Source organism: Lepidochelys kempii, chromosome 8 (assembly GCF_965140285.1).
Source record: "Lepidochelys kempii isolate rLepKem1 chromosome 8, rLepKem1.hap1, whole genome shotgun sequence".
NCBI lineage: Eukaryota > Metazoa > Chordata > Testudines > Cheloniidae > Lepidochelys > Lepidochelys kempii.
The window spans coordinates 80,834,317-80,862,155 of record NC_136387.1 but is presented as its reverse complement, the minus strand read 5'-3'; the positions used below and the strand labels follow the sequence as shown (position 1 = coordinate 80,862,155).

General features: G+C 38.0%; 1 protein-coding gene across 16 annotated transcripts in view; it reads left to right on the top strand.

Moving 5' to 3' along the window:
- The window catches only part of ADGRL2 (adhesion G protein-coupled receptor L2), a 195,218-nt gene that overhangs the window by 119,977 nt on the left and 47,402 nt on the right, over positions 1-27,839 (top strand). For 11 of the 16 annotated variants that reach the window (XM_073357240.2, XM_073357236.2, XM_073357239.2 and 8 more), the window contains exons 4-10: positions 5,445-5,554; positions 11,390-12,190; positions 21,775-22,071; positions 22,595-22,698; positions 23,534-23,719; positions 24,677-24,715; positions 27,569-27,752. In XM_073357240.2, coding sequence (XP_073213341.1) covers positions 5,445-5,554; positions 11,390-12,190; positions 21,775-22,071; positions 22,595-22,698; positions 23,534-23,719; positions 24,677-24,715; positions 27,569-27,752 — 1,721 coding nt within the window. The remainder of the gene's footprint in view (positions 1-5,444; positions 5,555-11,389; positions 12,191-21,774; positions 22,072-22,594; positions 22,699-23,533; positions 23,720-24,676; positions 24,716-27,568; positions 27,753-27,839) is intronic. The other 5 variants (XM_073357241.2, XM_073357237.2, XM_073357249.2 and 2 more) reach the window with 1 other exon arrangement.

Genomic DNA, 27,839 nt, shown 5'->3' with positions numbered 1-27,839 from the left:
TAGTCCATGCCTCTTCCCATGTAAACTACTGCTAATGCTTATATTTGAATTTGAATTTTTTAGATTATATGCTCCAAAACATGGTGTTACATACATGTAATTTACATATTAATATTGGGAAAGTTAGCACAACCATTGCGCATGTGAAAATGCAAATGCATTGGACATCTCACTTGCAGGCCTATCAGGAGTATCTCTAAAGGTAGGCTCTGGGTCTGTAAAAAGAAAAGGAGGACTTGTGGCACCTTAGAGACTAACCAATTTATTTGAGCATAAGCTTGGTTCGTCTCTAAGGTGCCACAAGTCCTCCTTTTCTTTTTGCGAATACAGACTAACACGGCTGTTACTCTGAAATCTGGGTCTGTAGTATTTTTTCTGTTTAAAAAGATGTTGTTGCAATGCAACATGTGGGATATATCTCTGCTGTGGCGATAACACATCCATCAATCCCATCCATTCTTCATTACCTAAGGCACAAGGGGTGGGGAAATGAGCAGGAGCAGCATGTGAAGCAGCTCGTGCTACAACTCAGTCTGCTTTCATCCCTCAAGTGAATGCAAACAGGCTGCTGTAGGCAATATGCAGGAGCATATTACCATGCAAGATAGAGCCCTATAAAGTATGTAATCAATTGGTTATCAGTGTGAGGCACAAAGAAATCAGATTTTCAGTTTCTAAAACATTATAAAAATAGTTTTATTCTTTTATCTATTTATCATTTAACTGTTTTGTATGTTTGTGTTGTCTGTGTACTGATAATGACTGCTCAGTATTACATATTTTCTTCATGAAAAGTTGTGTTCACAAAAAATATCCAGAATTAAGAATACATGGACAAAAATTTTCTGATAACCTGAGAGTTTTGACCTGAACTTTTGTCCTCTTTGACATGCCATTGGTTTTTTTATGGTACATTATTATACTTGTTAGATTATATGCTCAAAACACGCAGCTTTGGAAAGAGAAGTTGATAAATGGGAATTATTACCTATATCTATGTCAGAAACCACTAAAAGGAACCTTATAAATTATATTTAAATATGACCTCCCCCTTATTCAAGCTGTGTGAGCCATCTAATGTTAAAGTCATGCCAGTGTATGACTTTCCAAATTTCAGTACTACTGCAGTTTTCCGGTTCTGCCATGATCTACTGAGCTTTTCATTTTAATGCTGGAGTATTTGTTCAAGTCGGCAGATTTTGCATTTTTAATCTTCCTTAGAACAGTGGTGAATAATGGCCTTTGGCAGGAGATAATGAAATTTTCTTAATTTGTATTTTCAAGCAGAAGCCTCAATTGAAAATGGCATTCTATGGCCTGGAGACATAGCTCTAGTGCATGTTTCAGGGGAACTGTAATAATAACGCAATGCCATCAGTGACGGAGAATGATAGGACAGTGAGGAAGTAATTTAAGGAAGAAAAGAGAATGTACGAAAGCTTTATTGTAGCATATCTAATGATCTGCTGAAGATTCCCAATGGCTTTTGGAGTATGACAGAAGAAACTAATGTTATCTTGCCAAAACAGAAGCCCCTGCTTAATCAGCAAAATAAGACTATTGATTAAAACACCTCACACAATACATTACACGAGGAATCTCATCTCCATACTTTGCACTTGGTAAAGTATAATAATGAGCATAAGGTAATCAAAAGAAGAGCAGAAGCAATTTGTTGGGAATTGTACAAGTCAAGATTAGAGTTTAAATGCAAACAAATTAGCATGGAAAGTACAGCTGTCTTTAAAGCTGAACACATGAAGGTAACATATAGTACAGGGAGAGATTTGTGGTGGGTAAAATACTTGCTGTAGCCATACTGCCACTTGTTTCATTTACCATTTTCTCTTATTTTCATCTGATCTGTGAAGGGGCCATTCCTACATTTGTACAATTGTCCTCCTGAGGTGAATAGAGTTCAACATTGTTCTGTAACTGTTAATTTAACTCTGTGTTTGATTTCAGATTACCATAAGTGACATCTCTGCATTATGAAAATTAACCTTTTCATTCATAGTAAAAGGATGGAGAAAAGGCATTGGTAGAGTACACAATTACACCTTAACATTATACTCCAGCAGGCTAGTAGTGTACTACTTACGTTTCCTCCTGGAAAATTCTTGCCTTTCTTAACATAACAGGCTAAGTAGTCATTCCTTCAGCACTGCAGTTAATCTCTGCTTAACTAGGGTTTCTAATTTAATTCATTTTTTTTACAAATGAATACTAGTTTTTACAAATCAGCTATCACTGCATTTATATAAAGCTTGCACAAATCAGGTTTATTTGCTTGTAAGTGACAAATTCATTGTTTCATAAGTCTTTGTAAATATTGTGGGTGCCTTAAATGTTACTGTTACGTCTTAATTATTTAGCGTGACAGTCTCTGGAGGCTAAAATTATTTTTTCTTGGTAATTATTAATATTTTATATACATTTTATGTTGAAAATGTAAAAGGGTGTTATTCCTGTTCACTGGAAAAAACCTGAAATGTTCAGGAAAGAGTGGGATTCAGGGCCTTTTAAAAGCGTTTTTCTTTTAAATGCTTTTCTCAGCAAACTAGAAAATAATTGAAAAGCACCATCCATAATTCCTGATATAACATATTACTTATTCTTGTACAACTTAATAAAATGAAATAATAAAATAAAAGTGAACTCCATCTCTATAGGAAGTCAGTGGAAGTTGCAGATGAGTCATGCAGCCTAGGAATCAGACTCTTAAGAATCCATTTTGTTTTTATGACTCCAGCATTTTGTTTTTAAGACTTCAGAAGGTCCTTTAATGAGTTGAGTGCGTTTTTTAGGTATTTTTTATAGGAAGTTTTGAGTGGAACAAAATTTTGTCTCCAAATTTCTGAGTTGCAGTAATGATTTTGTTGCTGTTGTCAGATAATGAGGATTGATTTGGAGCTGTAACAAGGATGCATAGTATCTCCCCTCTTTGTTCTCGTGGTGTATTTAACAAAGATAAAAAAGCGGAAACTGCGTACAAAAGTGGCGTTTAGCAGAAATTAGTCTCTGTGCTCAGATGATGCTACACTGAGGGCTTGTCTACACTTGTAGTGCTGCAGCGGTGCAGCTGCGGCACTGAGTGAAGATGCTACATAAGCTGATGGGAGAGCTTCTCCCATTGACGTAGATACTTCACCTCCTCAAGAGGTGGTAGCTATGTTGAAGGAAGAATCCCTCCTGTCAGCACAACACTGGGGGTTAGGTCTGTATAACTGTGTCACTCAGGAATGTGGAAAATCCATATCAGTTGGTAGTGTAGACTAAGACTCAAACTGTCTAGGCCTGTTAATTTTTAAGGGACCTTCCAATATAAAGTCCCAATGTGTTTTTAAAAATTAAGATTTTGGGATATATAAAAAATCAGAGAATTCACAAATGAGCATCAGAAAACTATGTAAGGGAACTGTAAATGTAGGTGGACACAGAACACTCAAGTACTCCCACATTCCAGAAAACTATACAAATTTAATGACTGGCCTATAGCTAGAACAATTTTAAAATAGATTTGGATAGATGGACCAAGCTGACAATATACTGGTTAGAAAAGACGACATCGGTTACAATGAATGTACTTCAAGTTAATTATTAATGACATTCCTTCTCTAATGGTGTCTAATACATTTTTACCAATTAGCAGTACCTTTATTTCCATATCTATTTGAGGTTGGAAATCCCCGTGAGCTAGCAGCTTTCAGAATAGGGGTTTCTCTGTCTCAACAGGATGGCAGGTGAAGGAGAAGAGAGCAAGACAGAGAGACTTTGTTGCACAGATTCTATTAGTGTAATAGAATTTGGCTGTGTATCACACACTCAATTTTCATGGCATCTCAAAATGATGAAGTAATAATTAGAGTGGTGACTATGTCAGTTTGGTAATCTGTTTGTTTAATTTTATTTGTCACTTTTGGCAGCGGCACCTAGATCCTTGGATAGATACCCCTTTTATTTTTTTGTATAAATCTAAATAAATAAATGATCAGATCAGCCATTATAGATATAGACATAATTTTATGGAGAGGAGAAATGTTGGCCAAGATACCAGCATTTAACCCTTCCTCTTCTTCAAAAGATACTTGAAAAAGTGGTGGGTAAAAAGAATCACATATTAATGACTTATCATAAGGACAGCACTTTTTTTTTTTTTTTAAGAGAAAGTGTCCGTCCTAGAGATTGAAGTCTCCATATGTCCAATAGCAGGTAGCAAAAGTGCAATCTTCCCATACTGCCTATCTGTATGTCTGCGGAGTACCTTTACTGGCATAGAAGTAGTTGAGTCCAGGGTTTCTCAACTACTTGGGTCACAACCCAAAATTGGGTCGCCACAATGGGCCAAAAGGTTGGATGGGAGGCTGGGGGATCGGGTTGGGTCCTGCTGATGGGAGGATAGGAATGCTCACCTTGCACTCATCCAGAGCTCTTGCAGTTCTAGCTGGGTTCAGCTCCCCACTCCAGGCATTGCAATCTGGTGCACGGAGTCACAGTGCTGACAGGTTTGGACCAGCTGCCTCTCTGTCACGATGATGGGGGGCTGGCCAGGCCATATTTGAGGGAGTGGAGCTGTGATTCTATGTGTCAGGTTGCATGTCAATGACACAAATTTGGCCTGGCCAGTCCCTCATCATAGTTTGGGCTACATTCCTTTTTCGACTTCCCCAATCCCTCACACAAGGCATAGGAGAACAGGAAGGCCCTAATTTGGAGAAATTGTTAAATTTCAGTTTAAACAACTCTCTGACGATTCAGCAGTTTTAATTGTTATTTTAAAATATCCTCATCCGGTCATTCTTTGCAGTGACTTCTCCTACTTCCTATAACCTACAGAGAAATGGCCATGTTTTCACTGGGAAGTTTAGCAATACATCAATTGTTCCTTAAACTTCTATGAGTTTGAAAGTTCATGTTCTTGATCTGTAGTAAACCCTCAAACCAAAATCACAGCTCTCTTTTGGTACAGAAAACAAAGCTTGTCTGAGATGCAGAAACATTCAGTAGCGTGTACATGTCTAAAGAGCAAAGGAATTGATTCTGGCATAAGCAAAGCCATGTCAGTACTATTCATATTGGTTACTTAGAGCTGTTTTAATTTGCAAACATCTCACATTGAAACAATGTACCATATTTATTTATTACATGCTTTATTGAGTATCAGTATGGAGCCAGCTGTGTAGTTACCTCAGTCAAAGGGGAGGAGTTAATATTTGGAGTAACATTGACTCCCAGATCTAAGTGTATGAAGCTTGAACTGAAATATTATCTTGACACTTCATTTATGGCTGTTGACTGATCTAATATTAATTATTTCTGTTTCCTTATTGACTGGATTGCCCACGTATGAAAGGAGTCTGCTCTGCATTACACTGTTTTGGTATAAACTTGCAAACTAAAATCTCATTTTAAATTAATTAGCTTACTTCTTGTCCCCTTTACAGGTGCAACAACCGAACACAGTGTATAGTAGTTACTGGGTCAGACGTGTTTCCTGATCCTTGTCCTGGAACGTACAAATATCTTGAAGTTCAGTATGAATGTGTTCCTTACAGTAAGTATAAACTTTTTTGGTTCTTGTTCACTTCCTCCAGCCTTCACACTTAATGCTGGAGCACTACTACATGCAAAAGAAGCATATGTCTATGGCCTACAGAACCATTATGCATGCAGAGCACTTACAGACTAGGGCCTCCAATTAGCTTCACGAAGTGTGGAAGGAAGCCATAGTGTGATGCTGGCCAAGTGTCTGTCTGTGTTCTTGAGTGTTTGGCTTTTAAGGCTACTGTTTTTCAAGAAACAAACTTGAATTAGCTATTCAGTAGGCCAGATAGAAATTTGTTCTTTTGCCCAATACCAGTTGCTGACAAATTGGTTTGGCTCACAGTTTTCTAAAGAAGGAATTTACTTCAATTTTAATCATTACCAACTTGAAAGGCTACCTGCTGTGTGGTTACCTTGGGTGTATGACAGAACCCACTACAGAGGTATTGGAGGCAAGTGTCTCAGTTATTATTAAATTTTGCAAGAAAGCTTTGTGCTTTCAGGTTAAGTTGCACATTCACAAGTGCACATGAATTCAAAATTAATAATTTATTAATAAATTGAAAAAATATCTCTTAGTAACACATAGGAAAAATAAATAGACATTCATCTTTAACATAAATGAAAGAATTTGTTTTGTGACTGGAAATAATCTTTCAAAAATAATATTTTAAAATTTAATACCAAGAATGAAAAATCAGTAGTCCGTGGCACTACAGCAGTTTTGCACAATGTTCTTTCTAATGCCAGAATTCAGGAGTATTTACATTTATAATTAAAATTGTGGGTTTTTTTAACTGAAGAGTGTTTCAGTTTTTAAAAGTTACGCTAATTCAACACTTTCACCTGTTTTCATTTCTTCTTAAGATCACTCTTTGGAGTGACTTCTCCCTCTTCCTTTAATCCAGCAGAGAAATGGCCATGCTTGCAGTGTGAAGTATAGCAATACAGTGCTTGTTTCATAAATTCTAACAGTTTTTAAGGTTAATGTTCTTGATCTCAAACCAAAACCGAAACTTTCATTTGGACAAAAAACAAAGCTTGTTTCAGATACAAAACACTCCCAAGTAGCAGAAAATACACATCAGAAACAAAAGGGAATGAGTTCTCGCATAAGTAAAGCCATGCCAAAACTGTCCATATTGGTTTTTGCACATTGTTTTGAAATGCAAACTTCTTAAACCAAAACAGTGCTCTATATTGCTTCACTACTTTAGCTTTATTCAGCATCCGTTAAAGGCCAAACACAGATCACCTCTTGTTTTCATCCCTGCTGTGTATTTTTGTGGTGTTGTGATATGGATGCTTTATGATCTTTTTCTATACCCTTTGTAGGTTGGACGCCTACTTTATACACTGCTCATTGGTACCTTTCCTCCCATGTGTAATATTGGTGACTCGTTGTAACCTTTTTTCTTGTCCCACTTTTGAGGAGTTACGTTTTGTCCCAGTCTAACCAATATTATTTTGTTTAATTAAAGTCATTTTTACTTCAGCACAATTTCTGTTCCCAAATTCCTAGAAAAAGGGCAGTGCATCTTATTCCAAAGCATGAGGTCAATCAAATGCCAAAAGGTTATTTTTTCCATGGAGCCAGTTCCAGTAGGCCAATCTAGAGAGAAAAGTATTATGCAAATATTATCAAACTTTAAAACAATTTTCTATGCTGTTTTAGGGAGACATGTGTGGATATATTCTACTGATTGGGTATTCCTATCTACAGGGACTTTTCTTTTTCAGTTATCAGAAGTATAGTGCCACAACGCAGCCTACGCTGAACTCTAACTTGTAGCCGTTCTATTCCTTAAAATGTTTGCTTTGTTTAATTCCATTGACGCCCCTTGTGAATTATTCTGTTATTATTAATTATCCTGGACTCTGGAGATAGATGGATAGATATCCTCTCCCCCCCCCCCCCTCCCAAGTGAAGATTAGGAAGTTGTAACTGCAGCTTGCATAGTGGTGACCACCAGGAGTAGTTACAACATTGTCACAGGAATTATCCTATTGACAACCCCCAGAAGATTTGATGAATCAGTCCGGATAAGCTTTACCATTCAAAGGCTTACCCTAACCTTGTGATGTTTCACTATCCCTTCCCATTTTTTCTCTTCCCTCTGATTACTTCCCGACATCTATCCCTATATTTCCAAAACTACTTCTCTCTGATGCCCAACAAAAATGCATTTATCAGTTCTAGTGTTCTCTCCCTTCTGGGCTGGGTCTGACTGCTCTATTTGAATCTTCAGTGCTCTGAGCCCTTTGTGGCACTTAAAAACACAGTGCTGGCATGTAGAATACCTGAAATCCCAAGGTTTGCAAATTTCAGTTGGCCCAACGTAAGAGTTCGACTCATGTTAGATCCCTTAGGAAGGATTTCAAAAAGGTCGTCTAGGCCTTTTGGAGGTCTAGGTGAGGGAAGAGATTACTGATCCCTACATTTTCAAACCTAAAACCAAAAAAGTTCTTGTTCCTGTTCTTATTTTTCTGAACTGGTCTCTTTTTCCTATCCCTTCACCCCCAAATCTTTAATTATCACAAGATTTTGTTTTTAAAAAAAACCTATGAAATCTCATGGTCACTTCCATTCTGTCCATGAGAGAGGGTAAACATGGTTGAGAGTGTGAGATTTTGTGGTAAAAGATATAGCTCTCTCACACATTGAATTTAATGTCTCACCCTTGGATAGTGTGTAGCATACTAGCTTTTCCACGTCTTGCTGGTCTCCATAAATACATAGCTACCTTGGTGACCATGCGTATTGCTACAGCTCCCTGGGTTCTATGTTCATGGTCCTCATAACGAAATCCTTTATGAGAAGCTTCTTTTGTTTGCCTCTCAAAATTCATATCTATTGCTGATATTTTTCTAATCCTCTTCAATAAAAATGATCTTTTGGGATGCTCGGGTGAATCTCCATTAAAAATGGAATTCTAAACAAATCTGATATGCATTGCTTTGTCCTAAAATTAGAATGTTATTGATTGAATTACAGAGAAATTGAGAGTGCCCTACTTGACATTTCTCTCAATTATGCTGAACAATATATGTTGATACTTTGATTGAATAACAGAAGTCAGCCCTTGTAGGATTAATAAGCACATCAGAAGCACTACTTCCTACATCTATGCATGAAATTTTATTTTAAGTCTTATTTGGACTCAGGAATTCAATGGAAGACATTTTAAAAGTGTTTTATTGCTCTCTCTATTGATTGGACTTTGAAGCATTTGTTTACTTCAGTAAGCCCATCTGTCCCTGAAAAGCGTACAGCTGTACACAAATGTACTCAGAGCAGACATGCTATTAATGATTTTTGTTATCCGTGTCTTTTCACAACTGCCCTACTCTTACTAATTCTAAGCAGGTACAATATTGCTCTTTGCTGAGAAATAAGATCATGCATCATAGTTCACAGATGGAATCATCTGAATGTCACTATCAGAATTGTGGCAACCTAAAAATTCTGTTCTGTTTACTTTTATAAGTCCATAACCACAAATAGCAGGAAAATAAGTATGTTATCTGAAGATGTATAAATGAGCAAGGCTAGGAAAAATACCATTCATTTCAAAAACGGTAACCAAAAAAAGGTTTCTAAATTGTCCCCTGAAGAAATATTAGATCGGTTTGGTCAGTGCTGTTCTCACACAATAGCACAGGTAATGTTGTTAAATGAAACCAAAAATCCACAATCTTCTGTGGAAGAAAGAAATACATTTCCTAGATAATACCATAATACTGAAGGTGTAATAGCTGTACAGGTAGTTTTCATACGCTTCTTTGGTATCAACAAATATTGTTACAAAGGAGTTGTACAACTGGCATTGTCCAGGTCATTTATTGAAACTGAAGGAACGTACTTCAAAATTCCCACTGACAGAGTGAACTGTTTTTTATGGCTAGTAGTTATTGGGACTTTGGTTGTAACACCCTTCATGTAACTACATAATCTATTCCTTTAAACGTCTTTGGGAAAGAATTGCTTCAGTAATCTAACAATTCTGCTAATCAGGTTTGTTTTATGAAGCACTTTCCTTTCATGACAGGTTTCAGAGAAGCAGCAGTGTTAGTCTGTATTTGCAAAAAGAAAAGGAGTACTTGTGGCACCTTAGAGACTATAGCTCATGAAAGCTTATGCTCAAATAAATTTGTTAGTTTCTGAGGTGCCACAGGTACTCCTTTTCTTTTTCCTTTAATGGTGTGTGTGGTGGTGGAGATGGTATTTGTTTTCAGTGCTTGCCATGATTGTCTTTACATACTAGCTTGCTGATTCGGGCTTAGTCGATGATGCTGAAGAATGCCTGAATGAGCTAAATGTTAATTTTTTTCTTCTCCTTTCTTCTTGCTTACTGTGCTTTTGCTTCTTTCTTCTAGATATTTTCGCTTGTTCCTTTTACTCTGATTTTGCAGTTCTAGACTAAGAAGTTACAGTATTCTGAAAATTAACATTCAAGGGGGAGGGGGAAACCCCAAGGAAAACTAAAGGCAATGAACCACTTCACTTACAAGAAAGGAAAACAGAACACTGAGCAGGGGGATTATAAGCACACGCCCACACATGCGCTCACACATACCCCTACCTGTGTATAATATATATTAATATTTCATTTAAAAAAACCAACTTGATAGGAATATACATTGTGTTTGGGAAGGGTACGTATATCATGCATTAGTGAAGTAATTCATTATTTATTCAGGTTCACTAAGTGAAACTACATGCCAACATATTGGTGTTGCCTCCTTAAACGACTAAAATGATTGATCCATGTTCACTTATGTAACTTTAGAATCTTTCTCCTGCTAGGTTTTCCTGTTGTCTATTTCTCTTTATCCAATATAGTGCAGTTCTTATTCTCCCTATATTTAGCGTCTGTTACTAATTTAATCTTAGATTAATAGTCAATTTATGTTAATCTTCTTTCCTTTTTCCTTGCACTTTTTCCTTCCGATGCTTAAAATAGAAGTGGAGCAAAAAGGTAAATAACGTATACAGTCCAAACCCCAGCTCCTTGTTATGTGCCTTATGGATGTTAACCTCCTCCCTTTCCCTACCCACAACACTCTGATATTATGATAATCAGCAGGATCTCATAAGTACACCTCATAAAGAAGTCGACTGTTTGCAGTAAAGAGACTTGGTTGCTTAAAGTAGGTGGTGGGATATAGTGTCTGAAAAACTTGGGGCTGGAGGGGAGAGTCCCGTGCTTTCTCTCTTTCCCTCTCTTTCTCTCATCCTTGGGTACTTTCCTGTTAATCAAATGTCATCTTGCCTGGCTTCCAGAACCCTCTCCATAGCATGCCTTGGTTACAGGGTTTCCTGGTCTATTTCATTCATTGCTTTGGTTGTGTTTTGTTTTCTCTGCTCCTAATTGCTTTCTCTATATACCTGACGATCTGTTTTGTTTCTTTATTTTTAATCGAGGCACCTCCTTTTTCAGCCTCACCACTTCTTAAAGTTCTAAACAATTTGATGTGATTTTTTTACTGAAATGACCTATCGCAGTACTACACACCAGTTAAAAGCTCTGGAGCCTAAATGCTGTATTCACTAAAGTCTAAGATTAAAATGCAAGATTAGCTCTACATTTTTAGATGTACATGTGTGTGATTGAGCCTTGGTCTGTACTAGTGAAAACAGTTCCCATCCACTTTACATACTGGTACAATAAGAACATGGTAACTTTAAGAAAAGTGGATGATAAAGAGTGATAATTGTAATTATTATAAAATTAAATGACTCTTTTCTTCCTGACTCAGTCATTATGACTTACCTAGTCTTTTTAGGTGCATGAATGTTTTAATTTGACATAATTCTTGTCTTACTTCTCTCTGTGACTGTTAGTTTTTGTTTGCCCGGGGACGTTGAAAGCAATTGTGGACTCACCGTCTTTATATGAAGCTGAACAAAAGGCAGGTGCTTGGTGCAAAGATCCTCTCCAGGCTGCAGATAAAATATACTTCATGCCATGGACTCCATATCGCACTGATACTTTGATAGAATACGCTTCTTTAGAGGACTTCCAAAATGGACGCCAACAGACAACTTACAAACTTCCAAATCGAGTGGACGGCACTGGATTTGTGGTGTATGATGGTGCTGTATTTTTTAACAAAGAAAGAACCAGGAACATTGTAAAGTTTGATTTGAGGACTAGAATTAAGAGTGGAGAGGCCATTATCAATTATGCTAACTACCATGACACTTCTCCATACAGATGGGGAGGAAAGACTGATATTGATTTAGCAGTTGATGAAAATGGCTTATGGGTAATTTATGCTACGGAACAAAACAACGGAATGATAGTTATTAGCCAGTTGAATCCATACACTCTTCGCTTTGAAGCAACATGGGAAACCACATATGACAAACGGGCAGCATCCAATGCTTTTATGATATGTGGAGTCCTCTATGTAGTCCGATCAGTGTATCAAGACAACGAAAGTGAAACTGGCAAGAATGCAATTGATTACATTTACAACACCAGGTTAAGCAGAGGAGAAAATGTAGAAGTTCCCTTCCCCAACCAGTACCAGTACATTGCAGCGGTGGATTACAACCCAAGAGATAACCATCTGTATGTGTGGAACAACAACTTCATTCTACGATACTCTCTAGAGTTTGGCCCACCTGACCCTGCCCAAGGTAAGTATTTGCTTTTACTTCAGCAATCCACTTGTATCATCATTGATATAACATATATTTGGACATTTTTGTTTATAGACCTTGATTTTGGCTGAAGGGCAAGGAGGATTTCTTAGGTACTAGTACCCATGGCAGTGTTACTTTTTGTTGGTATGACACACATTGAAGTGCCTACTTTAAAGTTCTAAAACACCGGATAGTTATTTTATTAGGAATAAATGCTTGTATTTGTGTCACCTGTACTAGAGGAGATCTGTTGAAATAAGACTAATTTCATTCATTTTGAGCCAGAAACCTGTTAGCTTTTGTGCTCTGCTTCCCGACTTTTAAATTGATTAAAATGTATCTACAGACCTTTTAACTTCTTGGCACCAGCAGGTGAAAGAGATGTGTGCCAGGAGGTTTTGGGGGGACTGAAGGGGTTAATGTGCAATACCAGGTATAAATGTTTTTCCATCCTTCTTGCACTGTCTCCAGTATCTGCTTAGACAAGATTATCCTACATCTTTCTAGCACATTATAACATTGTGGAATTACACATTAGTCTTCCAGGTAAGTCTGTAACAATTGCAGTCAATCTGAAATGAGCACAACTATTTGCATCAGCTCTCTTAAAAAAAAGGGGGGGGGGGGCTTTTGGGACACAGATCTCAAAAGAAATTACTTCAACAACTATGAACCACAAGTTAACACCAAGAGGTAGAGTAAATTCATGAAGAACTACTCTGTGGAACATTTTGGGAAGGGGGATACAGGGAGAGAGAAAAATTTTGACAAGCTTCTTTATCGTTGAAGGCAAATGTTTCACTTCTCATGTCATTAATGTGTACATTTAGTAACTTTTTTTTCCACTTCAGAAAGTCTTATAGTAAGGTCTTGTCTACTATGCACAAAAGTTGTACCACTTCAGCTATATAGTATAGTCAAAGTGGTACTACCCCCACTACTGTGAATACAGTTATATTGGTAAAAAGTCCTTTTTACCGGTGTAGCTATTCCTAGTACAGGAAGGAGAACAAGCTATACTGGTATAAGGTACCTTCGTACTGGTATTAATGCGTCCACACTAACTGTTGTACAGGTATAACTATTTTGATGAAAAAAATCCCACCCCCTAACTGACATACCTGTAATTATACTGATACAAAAACTGTATGTAGCCCAGCCACCTTAGATTGTTTTTGGAATGTTGTTTTATGTTGTAACTGGATGCTGAGGAATGTTTGACGATGATGGGGTCAATTGGAAAGCAGATGCTGGTTCTAAGGATTTTATGGGACTGGGGCAACTGCCCTAGGGTTTGGTTCACTGTTGGAGCTCTAGTCAAACAGCAGGTGAGTGAAGCAAGAGTTTGAAAGGGAGTAAAAAGCTTTTTGAGCTCTTTGCTAATACTACTCTTCCCTTCCTTATATAGAATAGAGTGTTAGCCACAGAGTTTTCACTGTTCATCCATGAAGGTATCTTTAGAAAATGTTGGGGTTGGTTTGAGAGTCTGTGTGTAATTATACTGTTACAGTTTTCAGCTCAGTGGAAGACAGTGAGTGTATATTGATTTTTAATTTTGTTTTACTACAGACACACAAATAGATCTATGTACTTGTTTCTCTTAGCGATTGGATGAAGAAGTGGGACTGAGTGGACTTGTTGGCTCTAACGTTTTACATTGTTATGTGTTTGAATGCAGTTATGTAACAAAAAAAAAATCTACATTTGTAAGTTGCACTTTCATGATAAAGAGATGGCACTACAGTACTTGTCTGAGGTGAAGAGAAAAATACTATTTCTTTTGTTTATCATTTTTACAGTGCAAGTATTTGTAATAAAAATAATACAAAGTGATCAGTGTACACTTTGTATTCTGTGTTGTAATTGAAATTGATATATTTGAAAATTCAGAAAAACATCCAAAATACATTTAATACATTTCAATTGGTATTCTATTGTTTAACAGTGTGATTAAAACTGCGATTAATTGTGATTGATTTTTTTAATTGGGATTAATTTTTTTTAGTTAAATGCATGAGTTAACTGCGATTAATTGACATCCCTAATATATATAATCACATACACACACATATATATAAGAACTAAAAATAAATTTTACCATAAATCTCCTTCAGTCTAAAGGTATGTCTATACTGCAGCTGAGATTATTCTTCCCAGATTGGGTAGATGGATTTGTGCTAGCGAACAGGCTAAAAATAGCAGTGTAGGCAGGGATAGCCTGGGCAGCGGCTCAGTCTAGCCACCTGAGTGTGTACCCAAGGAGTCAGAGCAGTTTTGTACGCAGCTAACCCGAGCTGCTGGTCAGGCAACCCCTGACTACAGTCTGTATTTTTAGCTAGCTCAAGCTGAACTAGCACGAGTCAGTCTATCTGTGCTGGGAAGCACACTCTGAGCTTCAGTGTAAACATACCCTAAGCCAGCTCCCCATAGTAAAAGAAACAGCGCATTGAAGAGGGACAGAAGCTGCCTAATATGAATGCCCTTTAAATAAACAAATAATAAGTCATAGAGGGATTAGGAAGAAACCCTTAAAGCTAATTTTTTTTGTATAAAATGCTCAGATCACTTCAGTGTCAGCATAATATTCATTTAAACTGTATAAATTGACCATCAGTTTTCTTATTACAATGTGATTTTGATGTCTGCATGTGTAAGCTACTTATTGGTAGGCTGGAGACTGGAGATCAAATTTTGAAATTATTAGCTTGACTAGAGGAGTTTTTGTTTTTTAGTACTTGCACAAGTTCATTTATAACAACTGTCAATGCACACTTTATATGTGGAGCTCATTCCCAGAGGGTGTTGTGATGGCCAAAAGAATTAGGTAAGTTCAGGGAGGATAGGTCCAGCAGTGGTTATTAGCCAAGATAGTCAGGGACCCAACTCCGTGCTCTCTGGGTGCCCCTAAGCCTCAGACTGCCAGAAGCTGGGACTGGATATTGGGATGGATCAATTGATAATTGCCCTGTTCTGTTCATTCCATTCCCTCTGAAGCATCTGGCATTGGCCACTGTCAGAAGACAGGATACTGGGCTAGATGGACTATTGGTCTGACTCAGTATGGCCATTCTTATGTTCTTAACTGTCTGTTCATAAAGTTGGGTGTTGTTTCTACATCTTTTAACCATAGCACCTTGTTTTTTTGCTGCCTTGTCCTAAAATACCCTAGTATCAAACATTTAATGATGTCTTAGAGTTAGTGCCGCAAAAGCAGACATCCTGGCTTTGACTTCTTCTGTTGGAATGGTTAATTTGGAGCCCTTATGGAAAATTTAGCAATCTGTGTCACTTCTCTTTCGAGTGGGAGCAGTAATGACTCTCTCTGATCCCTCTGTCACCTGTCTGTCTGCTGTCTTGACTCTGTCAGTGCTTGGCTACACCATAACTTCCAAATGCTGAGTGTTTCAAAGACTGAAGTCCTCCTGGGTAAAAAGACTTCTTTGTCATATCTGACTCTCACTCCTGAAGTTAGACATTCGCATTACTCCCAAGACCAAAAATCTTGGACTCACTCTTGACCTCAGACCTGTGTTTTCCTTCTTCAGATGTCTCCCTTATGTTTAATTCTGCCTATTGCAATCTCTAGAATATTGCCAGTATTTGATCTTACTTTGACCCTGCCTTTGCTGAAACCCTTATCCATGCCGTAATCACAATCTCTGCTTTTGCAATTGCCTATTTTACAATATTCCTCAATCCTTCAGGGAATTCAGAATGTTGTGACCAAAGTACTCTTTTGCACCAAGAAACAGACCCATATCACATTGGCCTTTTCTCTCCTTCACAGCTCATTCCCTTGACTTCATCCTTTGTATGTTGTTTTTCCCCTCTCTGCACTTATGGGAATTACTGTACATAGTTCTGTAAAGTGTTCTCTATGCTAACACTCTCTCCACAGCACTTTGAATACTTTGTATGATGGAAACCACATAAAAACTGTGCAGGAATGTGGTTTCTTGGGTTAAGTGAAAAGAAAAGTTTTTAAAAAGTTGTATTCCTAAATTAGTAATAAAATATATTTTGACTTAAAATAACAAACAGATACAACTCAAAACAAGTGTGTGCATCATACCAGATTCTTCTTTAGTTGGCTGGCAAGCCCTGTGGGTGAGGATACTGTATTTTTTCTACTACACATATCACAGACACCCAAAGAATGCAAGAAGGCAGAAGAAATTCAGGAATAAAATACTTTCTAAATTGAAAGAATTAGGAGGAGCAGGGGGTATTTTCAAAAATGGATATGTTGTTACTCTGTAATGCTTCTTTGGCATCAAAGAGAAGGCAGATCCTTTTCTCAGTGAATTAGGGGAAGATTTAATCTATGTTCATTCCAATTTGCGCTAACCGTGCAAAACAGTTCAAACTGGAGTTCATTCTCCTTATTTGCAGCATGTTAACTATCATTACATTTTATCAGATCACTGCAGGAAAATATAGCAGCTGTGGGTCTGTGTAGAGCACAAGCCCTTATAGTGCCATTACCCAAGCCTTAAAATAATGGGAAGTTGGTGCAAATAAATCTTTATCACCCCAAGAATCTTCCATGGAGTCAGGCAGCAAACTGCTAAAGAAAATCAGATCTCGGCCATTATCTCATGCTGCTGATTGATTGAGGAGTGGTCATGGTGAAAGAGATGAGATACTGGGAGCCAATTAACCCAGTTTTCAACTGAAGCAATTTTGCCAGTTTACTGAAACCTTTATTATCATGTGCAGATATCAATTAAGAAGATGGCTATGCTAACTTTGTGTTCTCAGCTAAGCAGGATTGGCTGAGTTAATAGCTGGCTGCGCAACTTCTTAATACCTAGGTGCTGCAGCAAGTGCTGGTGATTTCCCTGAGTCACTACTGAAACAATACCCCAGGTCTGTGCTAGGGGGCCATCTTTCAGAAGAGCTGTAAAATAAAGGCCCTTGCTACTTGTGGGCTATTTCAACTCCGACGGCACTGTTTGTGGGAACAGGAAGTGTTAACTCAGTGACCTAGCCAAGTGCCAATGTGTCTATTGTTACTTTATTAGGGTAATTTTCAAAAGTGCTTAAGTGACTTAGAAGCCTCAGGCCTGGTCTATACTCGGAAATAAAATCGGTATAACTATGTTGCTCAAGGATATGAAAAATCTAGACCTCTGAGAGATGCAGTTAAACCAGCCTAACTGGTGTAGACAGTGCTATGTCTATAGGAGAATTCTCCTGTGGACCTTGCTACCGCCTCTCGGGGAGGTACAATACCTGTGCCATTGAGTCAAGCCCTCCTGTTGGCACAGGTAGTGGCTTCACTGAAGCGTTACTACAGTGCAGCTGCAATGGGGCAGCGTTTTAAGTGTAGACAAGCCCTAAGTCTCATTTTCAGAATCGATTTAGGCATGTTGGTGGCTACGTCTCATTGAAAGTCATTGGGATTTAAGGCCAGATTTTTAAAGGTATTTAAGCACCTAAAGATGCAGATAGGAACATTGTAGAATTTTTAAAAGTGCCTAGGCCCCAACTTCCATTGAAGTCAATGGGAGTTAAGCATTTCAGTGAGAGTTAGTCACTTAGATGCCTAGTGGGATTTTGAAAAGCAGTTACTAAATACCTTTGGTAATCTGGCCTTTACTGTCTAAGTTCCCCTTTCCTTTCCATTCGGAGGAAAATAATTATTTACTCCTTGTCTTAAATTATTAGGCTATTCTGTTACATAGCACACTGTTAAATAGTTGCTGTATTTCACCCCAGTGGTTCCTATATTTTCAGTGGTGGAAGAAGTAATCCATTTGGGTAGAGGGTTTCCAACCCTCCCGGATTGGCTGGGAGTTTACCAGAATTGGCCTCGGTCTCCCGGTGACTATTGAAAGCAATCCGGGAGATTTTAATAGGCCGCTAAAAATCTGGTTGGTGGCACAGCGAGGCTAAAGCAGGCTCGCTACCTGCCTTGGCTTCACACGGCTCCCAGAAGCAGCCGGGATGTCCCGCTTCTAGGCACAGGGAACTGTGGCCCTGAGCCTAGGAGCCGGAGGGACATGCTGGTCGCTTCCGGGAGCCGACCGAGGTAAGCGCTACCCGGCCGGTGCCCGCATCCGTGAGCCCCCTCCCGCACTCAAACTCCCTCCCAGAGCCCGCATCCCAAACCTCCTCCAATACCCCATCCTTGAGCCCCCTCCAAAGCCCTCAGCCTCCAGCCAGAGCCTGCTCCTGCACCCCAAACCTCTCATCCCCAGCCTCACCCCAGAGCCCTCACACCCTCCCACACCCGAACTCCCTGACCCAGCCTGGACCCCCTCCCACACTATGAACTCCTAATTTCTGGCCCCATCCCGGAGCCCGCACCCCCATCCAGAGCCCTCAGTCGCCCACTCGCCAGCCCCTGCCCCAGCCTGGTGAAAGTGAGTGAGGGTGGGGGAGAGTGAGCGATGGAGAGAGGCAAGATGGAGTTAGCAGGGGCAAGGCCTCAGAGAAGGGGCGTGGCCTCAGGGGAGGGGGCAGAGTAGGGTGTTCGGGTTTGTGCAATTAGAAAGTTGGCAACCCTATTTGGCTAGTTGAGTATTAATTTAAATTTGGTCTAGGAAAAAGGATGATACAAATCTACGCTAATTTACCTTCTACACAGTAATTATGTTTACCTCTTTTTGTTTGTTTGTGCAGTCCAGTTTCAGTTGAACACATTCTCACAAATGATTTTTTTTTTTTAAAGGAAGGTTTTTCCTCCCATTGCCACAAGTATTGTAGCCCAGTCTAAAAGTTAAGACCACACAAAACAAGATTTCATAACTCCTTTGGTTTTGATGTGTGAGGCAAATTAAACATTCCTTTTCCCTCTACAGTCCCATCCCCGCTCCTGGGCACAAGAGGGTGATTTTCTACCTGACTCTGAGATGCAGTCCTGGGGTGTAAGCAGTTACTTGACAGCCATCACCTCCTCAAAATGAAAATTCTGGTTGATGGTATATGAGGCTTGCATGTTCGCTCCTTCCTAGTGCAAGACAGACATTACCTAACAGTCATGATTCGAATTAAATTGCAATGAAAAAGAATAAACTCCAGTTTTGCGCCTAGAGTAAACAGAAATCTTAGATTATGTTGTAGAGTATATCCTCCGATAGTTCCTTAAAAACAAGATGACCTGCCTTTTAAATGCTAGATGTTTTTCAAAAGTGATTTCATGAATTGTGTGTCATTCTTTTAACATTTTCCACTGAAGGTGCTTCTCCTTCCCTGCACTTCCAACTCCATTTGGATTATTGTAGTGTGCTCTTTCAGATATGGAATTCCACTCCGGTCTTGAGAAGAGTATTTTGCAGATAGTTTTTTAAAATTTTATTTTTGTGATTTTATGTTATTACTAATTAGGGATTATAAATAATTTTGAAAATGTCTTTCTTATTAGCAGTATTTGCAGATCATCTTTAAAACCAAAGTAGATGTGCTGTATAATTTATTTTAATGGGTAGCATTGAAAATAGTCTGCAGCAGATCAGCTGCACTCAGAGTTGCAGTATGAAATTGTGTTCTTAAAATAGTCATCTCACTATTGAATTTCAAATATTTGTCATGAGTCCTTTTATGGATATTTAGCTAGTTCCTATAGTATTTAGACTATTCTTGTCCCAAAACCAAAAGTAAAGGTCTAATAAAACAGTACTAATTGCAATATTGTTAATACAGAGTTCAGTGATTAAATATGTACTAATTAGCACTGTGTGTCATGGGATATATAGGATAATAGTTATAATCTGTTCTCCCCTGCTCTATTCTCCCCTCCCCACCCTCAGCGCCTGATTCAGCAGCAGTTACTTGACACTTCTTCAAGTGATTGTGATGCTTTTGACAAATGTTAATTGAGAAAGCACTGAAAGCCTGGCTGCATTGTAATCAAAAGAAAATTACAGAGGTTTCACAAGATGTCATGCAAATACTTACAAAAAAAAGATAGACAGGTTTGAATAGGTTTTTGCTGCAGCTGGGTAGGCAAGAAGTTCAGCAGGATTACACAGGCAGTACTCAAACAGTAAATAAATTAGACTGAAAATAAGATGCAAATTTAAGAAGGTTCTGATTGAGATGGAGAATAATGTGAGAACGAATATCTTTGCATATATTGTTTTTGTAAGAAATTTAGTTTGCTCTTTAAGAACTTGAAACTGAAAACAAATCAAAAATTGCAGTGTAAATTTTTACTTTAGCGTGGTCAGTTGTTAGTGTCTATAAAACATTTATCCAGGAAGAATTGTTATAAGTGAATAGTGTGAAAAAAGATTTTAATAAAAAAAGATTGTGTAACGTGAAATATGTAAACAACATTTGAGACTCTTAACAAAACATTTTTTGAAAAATTCTGAAAGACAGCTTGGGTACTTCTTTTCTTGTTTGCACTTGTGGTTTAATTTAATTTCAAGTATGTATATTTTTCTTAAGTCATAACCCAAGGACATGAGATGAAAATTCCTTTTGTATAATTAGGGTTAGCCTATGAGAAGTAACAGAAAAAAAACGAAACCCAACAACCCCAAAAACGGAAAAATGTCAAAGCCACTTGTTTCCAGTATTGTCTGATAAGAGGTGAAGTAAATGCCTGTCCTTCATTTGTAAATTCTTCAGGGCAGGCGCTTGTCTTTGCTTTGTCTGTAAAGCATCATGCATACCTGTGGAGATGCAGAAATAACAAATGATGCAGCTGCATTCTTCCACTGGCTCTTATTGCTATCAGATGAACAAATTATGGTGGTGAGCACAATATTCACAGATACCAATATTATACTTCTGTAACTTAATAGCACTCCAAACAGATCTGTTCTGTATTTCATCAGCACATTTGTTAGTACATTCCCTATGTGGGTCAGCAGAATCAATCCATTCTAGGTCTCAAATCAGAAATTATTTGGCCTAACCCAGTGTTGTCTTGACACAGAAGATTAAGCCATGTACTTGCCACAGGCTTGAATTACTCGTTTCTTCATATCTGCTTTATATATATATATATATAGTTAAAACCCAAGATGATCAAAAACTAAGACAACACATACATTCTAGGCTTTTCTTCTGTTGGGATCTGATCAAGCAAGAATGATGCCGGGTGGGAAGATGTTACAGTAATTATTTTCCTGCAAGGTGTAGAGTGGGTGACTCGATGGTTTTTTAGATTTTTAAATGCCCTAGTTATTTACAGTCCACAATTTTTTGTTGTTACACTGAGCTTGATTGTTTACAGCACGTTGATTTAAATTATTCTATCAGGCTGCTCTTTTTTAAGGTCATTAGAACGTGTTTAATTGTTTTATGTGTATTTGTCATGTACTGATAATTCGTTACTAGTGCCTCTCGGCCTTTAGAAATGTAACTATCAATTTGTATCAGAGAAAAGGTGTAAACAAAATGTACTGAACCATCATGTTAATTTGAGACTGAGAGAATTAAAAAAAAATAGACATTCAGAATTATATGCTTAACAGTGACTGTAGAGAGCACAAAAGATTGATACTGAAATAAAGAAAAAAGACACCAGAGAATCATGTAAAATCACATAACCTTTTGTTACCTTTCTTCACTATTTTGAAGAACCATTATTTTTATTATTACTCTTTATTTTCTCCCTACAGTGCCTACTACCGCAGTGACAATAACTTCTTCAGCAGAGCTATACAAAACCACTGTGTCAACCATAAGCACGACTTCACAGAAAGGCCCCATAAGCACAACATTAGCTGGAGGCACAAAGGAAGGAAGCAGAGGGCCCAAGCCACCACCAGCAGTTTCCACAACGAAAATTCCTCCAGTGACAAGTTTTTTCCCTTTGCCAGAGAGATTCTGTGAACCTGATGAGGCCAGGGGGATTAGCTGGCCTCAGACACAAAGAGGAATGATGGTTGAACGTCCTTGTCCCAAAGGAACTCGAGGTATTGCCTTAAAAAAAATCTTGATCTCAAGTAAATGTTTCAAAAAGAATGGACAACTCTTATGGCATTTTTTGTTTTGGGTAATCTCAAACTCTCATGATTTTTGTTACTTGAAGTATGTAGCGTTTGTTCATGCTTTGATCTATAAAAGACATTTGAGAATAGGTACAGAATTACCTCACACACACTTTTCAAGAATCCAGGGCAAACTTTAGGTCTTTGCTTGAGAACTGTAGAGAAGCTTGCTTTACAGCTGCCTTTCCCATTAGGAGCTGCTCTCTGGATGATTTCTAGGGAAAATCAAGAGCTTTTTGTTTGCTGTGAAAGTCTGATACTTTACCCTGACTTGTGTATTGCCATTTGTAATTTACATTATTTTCTTACGTTTTGTCAGTTATTGTCAGTTGTTTCCACTAGTGCTATTCAAAATTTAATATAGAGTATGGAGTGCATTGTAGCTGATTTCCCGAATGCATGCAGAAAAATGGTTTCAATTTCACTGTTGTTTCTACATCTGTTGTAGGAACTGCCTCGTATCTCTGCATGGTTTCCACTGGAACATGGAACCCTAAGGGCCCTGATCTTAGCAACTGTACCTCACACTGGGTAAATCAGCTGGCTCAGAAGGTTGGTTGGAACCTTTTAATATGATACACACTGGTGATTAAGGGTTTTAACTCTGAACATAAATTATTCAGCTTTGTATGTTGAAACCATCTTTATTACTCTTTGTTCAATTTAAAAGCAGAAAGAATTACGCATACTTTGTCTGTAAAGCATTTACTGAAAGCTAGATTCACATGTGTTCTTTGGTAAGCTGTTTTCTAAATTAAACTCTTTTAATGAGTCCATGCTTGCTTAATTTCATTTCTATTAAATTCAGACGCGCTTTTTGATGTTCAATAGAAAAAAGTACATTCACCTAATAAATCAAGTACTATAAAGTGCACACCAAAATATGTACTGTATAAGCAGATGTTTAGCTAACTGAAAATGATGGAAGAAACTAGAATTCTAAAAAAATGCATTAAAACAGAATATGATTAGAGTGCAGCATCACTTTTTGTGCTTCCCCTCCCTAATGAGCATTAGTGAAGTTTTGAAACTAAATAATTTGCCATCACTACCAGCTGCTTGACTTTCAAATGCCTCAAACACTGATATGAACAAAAAGATTTATTAGTGTCTGATAACAGTGGTAAAATAAAAGTGAAGACGAAAAGAAGATCTGACCCAAAATCACCAATCTGATTTCTGGATTTGATGGCTGTTAAGAACTGCTTTTGTGTGTCATGGATCTAAGAACTTTTAATCTGCGGAGATAAAGTTATTGGTTCAGTTGCGGATTTCAACGTACGTGCAAATGATTATTTCACCACAACAAAAGTATACAGAGAATAAGAATTGGAAGCCACAAGCAGAACAACGGATCCTGCTGAGATAATATAAATTGTCATTTCAGATCAGAAGTGGAGAAAATGCTGCTAGTCTGGCCAATGAACTGGCTAAACACACCAAAGGACCAGTTTTTGCTGGTGATGTGAGTTCATCAGTGAGGTTGATGGAACAGTTGGTGGACATTCTTGATGCTCAACTGCAAGAACTGAGGCCTAGTGAAAAAGACTCAGCCGGGCGGAGTTATAACAAGGTACACAGCTTCCCACACCTCCATTTGCTAGGATAATCTTTTTTTTTTCCTTTCAGAAACATTACTGCCAAATCTGAGCTTTACTCCTACTGTACAAATAAAGATTTAAGAAAAAAACAAATCCACAATAAAGTGTAAATTTTATTAACTGGCTGACATGACGCTCAATAGATGACTGGGTTCAAATATAAAATGTGTGTATGCTTATTCAAATATTGAATATATCACCTCTGGTTTGAGAAGAAGTGACACTATTGAACTCTGGGGAGTAGCATATCTTCATGGAAACCGATTGCAGGATCAGAGCCTTTGTTAGTCCATTTAAGACCCAAGCATTAGTTACTAATGATAGTTGGGTATATTAAACATGTACCCAGTTATTACTACTGGCAAATATGATCACAGATAAAACTATCTCTTGATGTTTTTGAATGTGAATCATAATAAGATTATCATTCCAGTTTTCCTGTTGTGGGTGCTAAACTTCAGGGCACGGGTTGTCTCTTGCCCGCTGTGATTCAGTCAGCACAACATAAATTAAGGATTTTTCACCCAGTCTGTTTTGGAAAGACCATCCCATCCTCTCACATCTCCCACTCTGGCAGCTACATTCTTGGCATATTAGCTCTTGCAGGAGTGGTTGATGGTTTTATTCAAAATCCCTAGCTATATTGCTGAGCAGAGTTTCTCCAAAGACCAAGCATATGCCCATAGTCTACCCATAGTTTGAACAGAACTCCCATTCATGAAGAAAAGGAAGGGTATAACCAGGTATATGGTTGGGGCATAGTGTTCTCCAAGAATGTTGCATGGCCCCATGGAAGTACATTGGGCTAAAACTAGACAGACATCTGGACTCTGCATACTGCAGATTTGACACATCAGACTAATTTTTGGATATTTCTGTAGCTTCCAGAATGTGTCTAACCTCTGATTTTCTTTTTTCTTACTAAAAAGCTCCAAAAACGAGAGAAGACATGCAGGGCTTACCTTAAGGTATCTCTCCTGTGCTGTCACCCTGCTTTCACCCTGCTTCAGCAACCTGCCACGCTTTATCATCTTGCTGCATGATCCTATGTATTTCAGTCTTTGATAAATGTGTTTTGTGCCCCATATCAACTGTACAAATGTTGGCTTTGCACAGGTATAATACTCTCAGAATAAGCAAATGATCAGCTCTTACAACTCTTCTCCTGCTCCCTGTCCCCAATCCAAAAGTACAAGAACAGTAATGAGCATTGTGATTTGGAGATGATAATATCTCTGTTTCCTTGTGTTACGTGCGTGGAGAAAAAAAGTCAATAAAACAGAAATGGTGTCATATTGCTAGTTTCTCCCTTTTTCTGAGGTGCAATCTTAAATTCCAGAGATTTTTGTTAAGAGACATTACTAAGGTCAGATTCAGCAATTTAAGGGGGTGGACTACAAATAAAAATAAATTCATTCCTGTAACTTTACAGTACAGTATGTGCCAAGTGCCCCATTAGCTAAGCTACAGGGGGCATGCAGTATATTGTTACCTGACTTTCAGTTTCCTGCAGATTCTGCAGCCTCCATCCCTGCAGTGCCCAGTTCCCACACTGTGATGCTGTGCCAGTTATGTCACTGCCACCACTCAGTACTGCTAGTGGAAGAAACTGGCCTAGAGTGGATCACGTAAGTGGCTTTTAAAAATTATATTGCACGGTTTTTCAAAGTTTTTTTAAATATTATTAATTTTTGCTTACACTCTATGGGATATAATACACGAGTAATAAAAACTTTGAAACACCGCACAACATAATAAAAAGAAAAGCCTCTTATCTGACATTCCCCCCTTTATATAGGACTGCTCCAGTCACCAACCTTCACAGGCTGGAGCCTTGCATAGAAATGAGAGCTGTTTGGTCACAGCAAGAACAGTTACTCTGAGATCCAAAAGGAAAAAAGAAATAGGAGTGGTGGAATCAGATTTCAAATAATAATATTTTAATTGTCCCTTTTAGCCTGGTTAATGGGGAGCACAGCAGATATTGTTGGAATGGGATTGAATTTTCGTAATTCATTTGCAGTTCACCTTTTAAGATATAAGTTAATGGGAAATGTAGTAATTGGTGTATTGCCCAGGACACATGTGTCATTGGGACAAAAATAGTCTTTTATTCCCCCGCCCCCCCTTTGGCAGGGAGGAGAGAGCACCTCAGAAATATTATTATATTGCTAATCATTTTGATTCCACTGAAGAAATACATCGAGTTAGATTGTACCATAGTAAATAAGGCATGCTTCGAGTTAATGAATGCATATAATCAGCGCTGTATATAGATACACAAGAAACAGTAGCACGACCTTAATTTTTGACTGGTATCATTTTCAATGAGTCTCAAATGAGCTTCTCTGTTAAGATAAAAATAACAAACCTCTTGAAATTAGAAATCAAAAGCTGACTTACACTATGCAAATGAAGCAAGTTCCCACTTGGTGACAGAGGATTCAATTGTACCTCAGATTAGAGGCTCCAATCTGTATTTCTTGGTGACTAATGAATCTGGCCTCTACAGACCAATTTCTGTTCCACTCTAATTAATGGCTGCAGCAGTATCAGTGTGAGCATTTGACTATTCTGTCTCCCATTAGAGAAAGAAAAAAAACCTTTTAATGCCACTTCGAAGTATCTTCAACCCGCCAGGAAGGTTGTAGTGGCTCACAGTGCTGGCAGAAAGAGGATATAAAGATGGATTAAGCTAATTAATCTTGGTCTGACAATAGCCTCGACCAACTTTTCCTATTCATTCATGTGTACAGTGTAGTTTTCCAAACCAATATTTTTGTTTGTATAATGTGTTTCGTTTCCATTCCCAGTGCTTTTAAACTGATCAAATTATATATGTGCTTAATGACACATTATGACTAGGTAAATGGGACAATGATTCAGCAATGCATGGCATATTCAATGCACAGCTACATTATGCATTAATGTAAGAGCCTGCCTTCAATTGATTAACTGATTACTGTGATTGATTGGATTATTTTGTAAAGAGAATGTAATGATGTCTCTTCAAATTCCCTTTTCTCCTTACTTACTGTTGTTTTATATGCAGCTTAATGAACCCTAATACATAATAATATAGTTTTCACAGTGTAGACTTTCAAAAATGAGAACTTTGTTCAGTTTTGTAATTATGCTTTCACAGATAACAGGGTCAGTCAGTGTGCATCTTGTTTGTGCTACTGATTTCCTTTGTTGAATGACCATTGTGCAGGAATGGAAGTTAGTAAGCTTCTAAGTATTTGTCAACAGGTACAGGAAAGGGGAGAAAGAGTGGTGCAGATTATTTTATAACTACTGAGGCAACTTCATTTCATGCCTCTTATAATAAAAGAGAGAGTTTGTATTAGACAACAGCTTATGTACTGTAGCTGCATGTATTGTGTTAAGTTTGCAGGATAATAGTATTGCCTTTTTAGCCTAAATTTTGGAATGCTGACTTTGGTATTAGTATTTTCTAAATGTGAATTATATTTTTTGACATTAACTTCAGTATTAAGCTTCAGGCAAGACCATTGGCATTGGTTCTTACATTTCTCAGCACATGAATAACACAGTCTTCATATCTGATATGAAACAAGCCAGATCTGCATGTTTACCAGTGACAGGTAACACACAGCTGGTGGCTAGTGCATCTCTATTTGTGCTAGTTCAGTAAAGGGTTGGAAATATTTTTATGTTGAAAATAGTTTTCTGGTGCCATTAAATCACAGTAAATAATCTTGACAGTTAAATATTATAATTGTCACCAGATAACGTTGGAAACTTTCTCCCACTGCCTAGGGCAATCACACCTAATGGTAGTTTTCTAATGAATACAGGCAATCGTTGACACAGTGAACAACCTCCTCAGGCCTGAAGCTCTAGAATCCTGGAAAGATATGAATTCTTCCGAACAAGCACATGCTGCAACAATGTTACTTGATACACTAGAAGAAGGGGCTTTTGTCTTGGCTGACAACCTCTTAGAACCAACTAGAGTCTCAATGCCCACCGAAAACATTGGTAAGTTAATATGTCTTCAAGTGTAGTTTCAAGTACTGCAAATCCCGGTATGAGAAGAAAACAAAAACCAAGGTTAATAGTCACAGT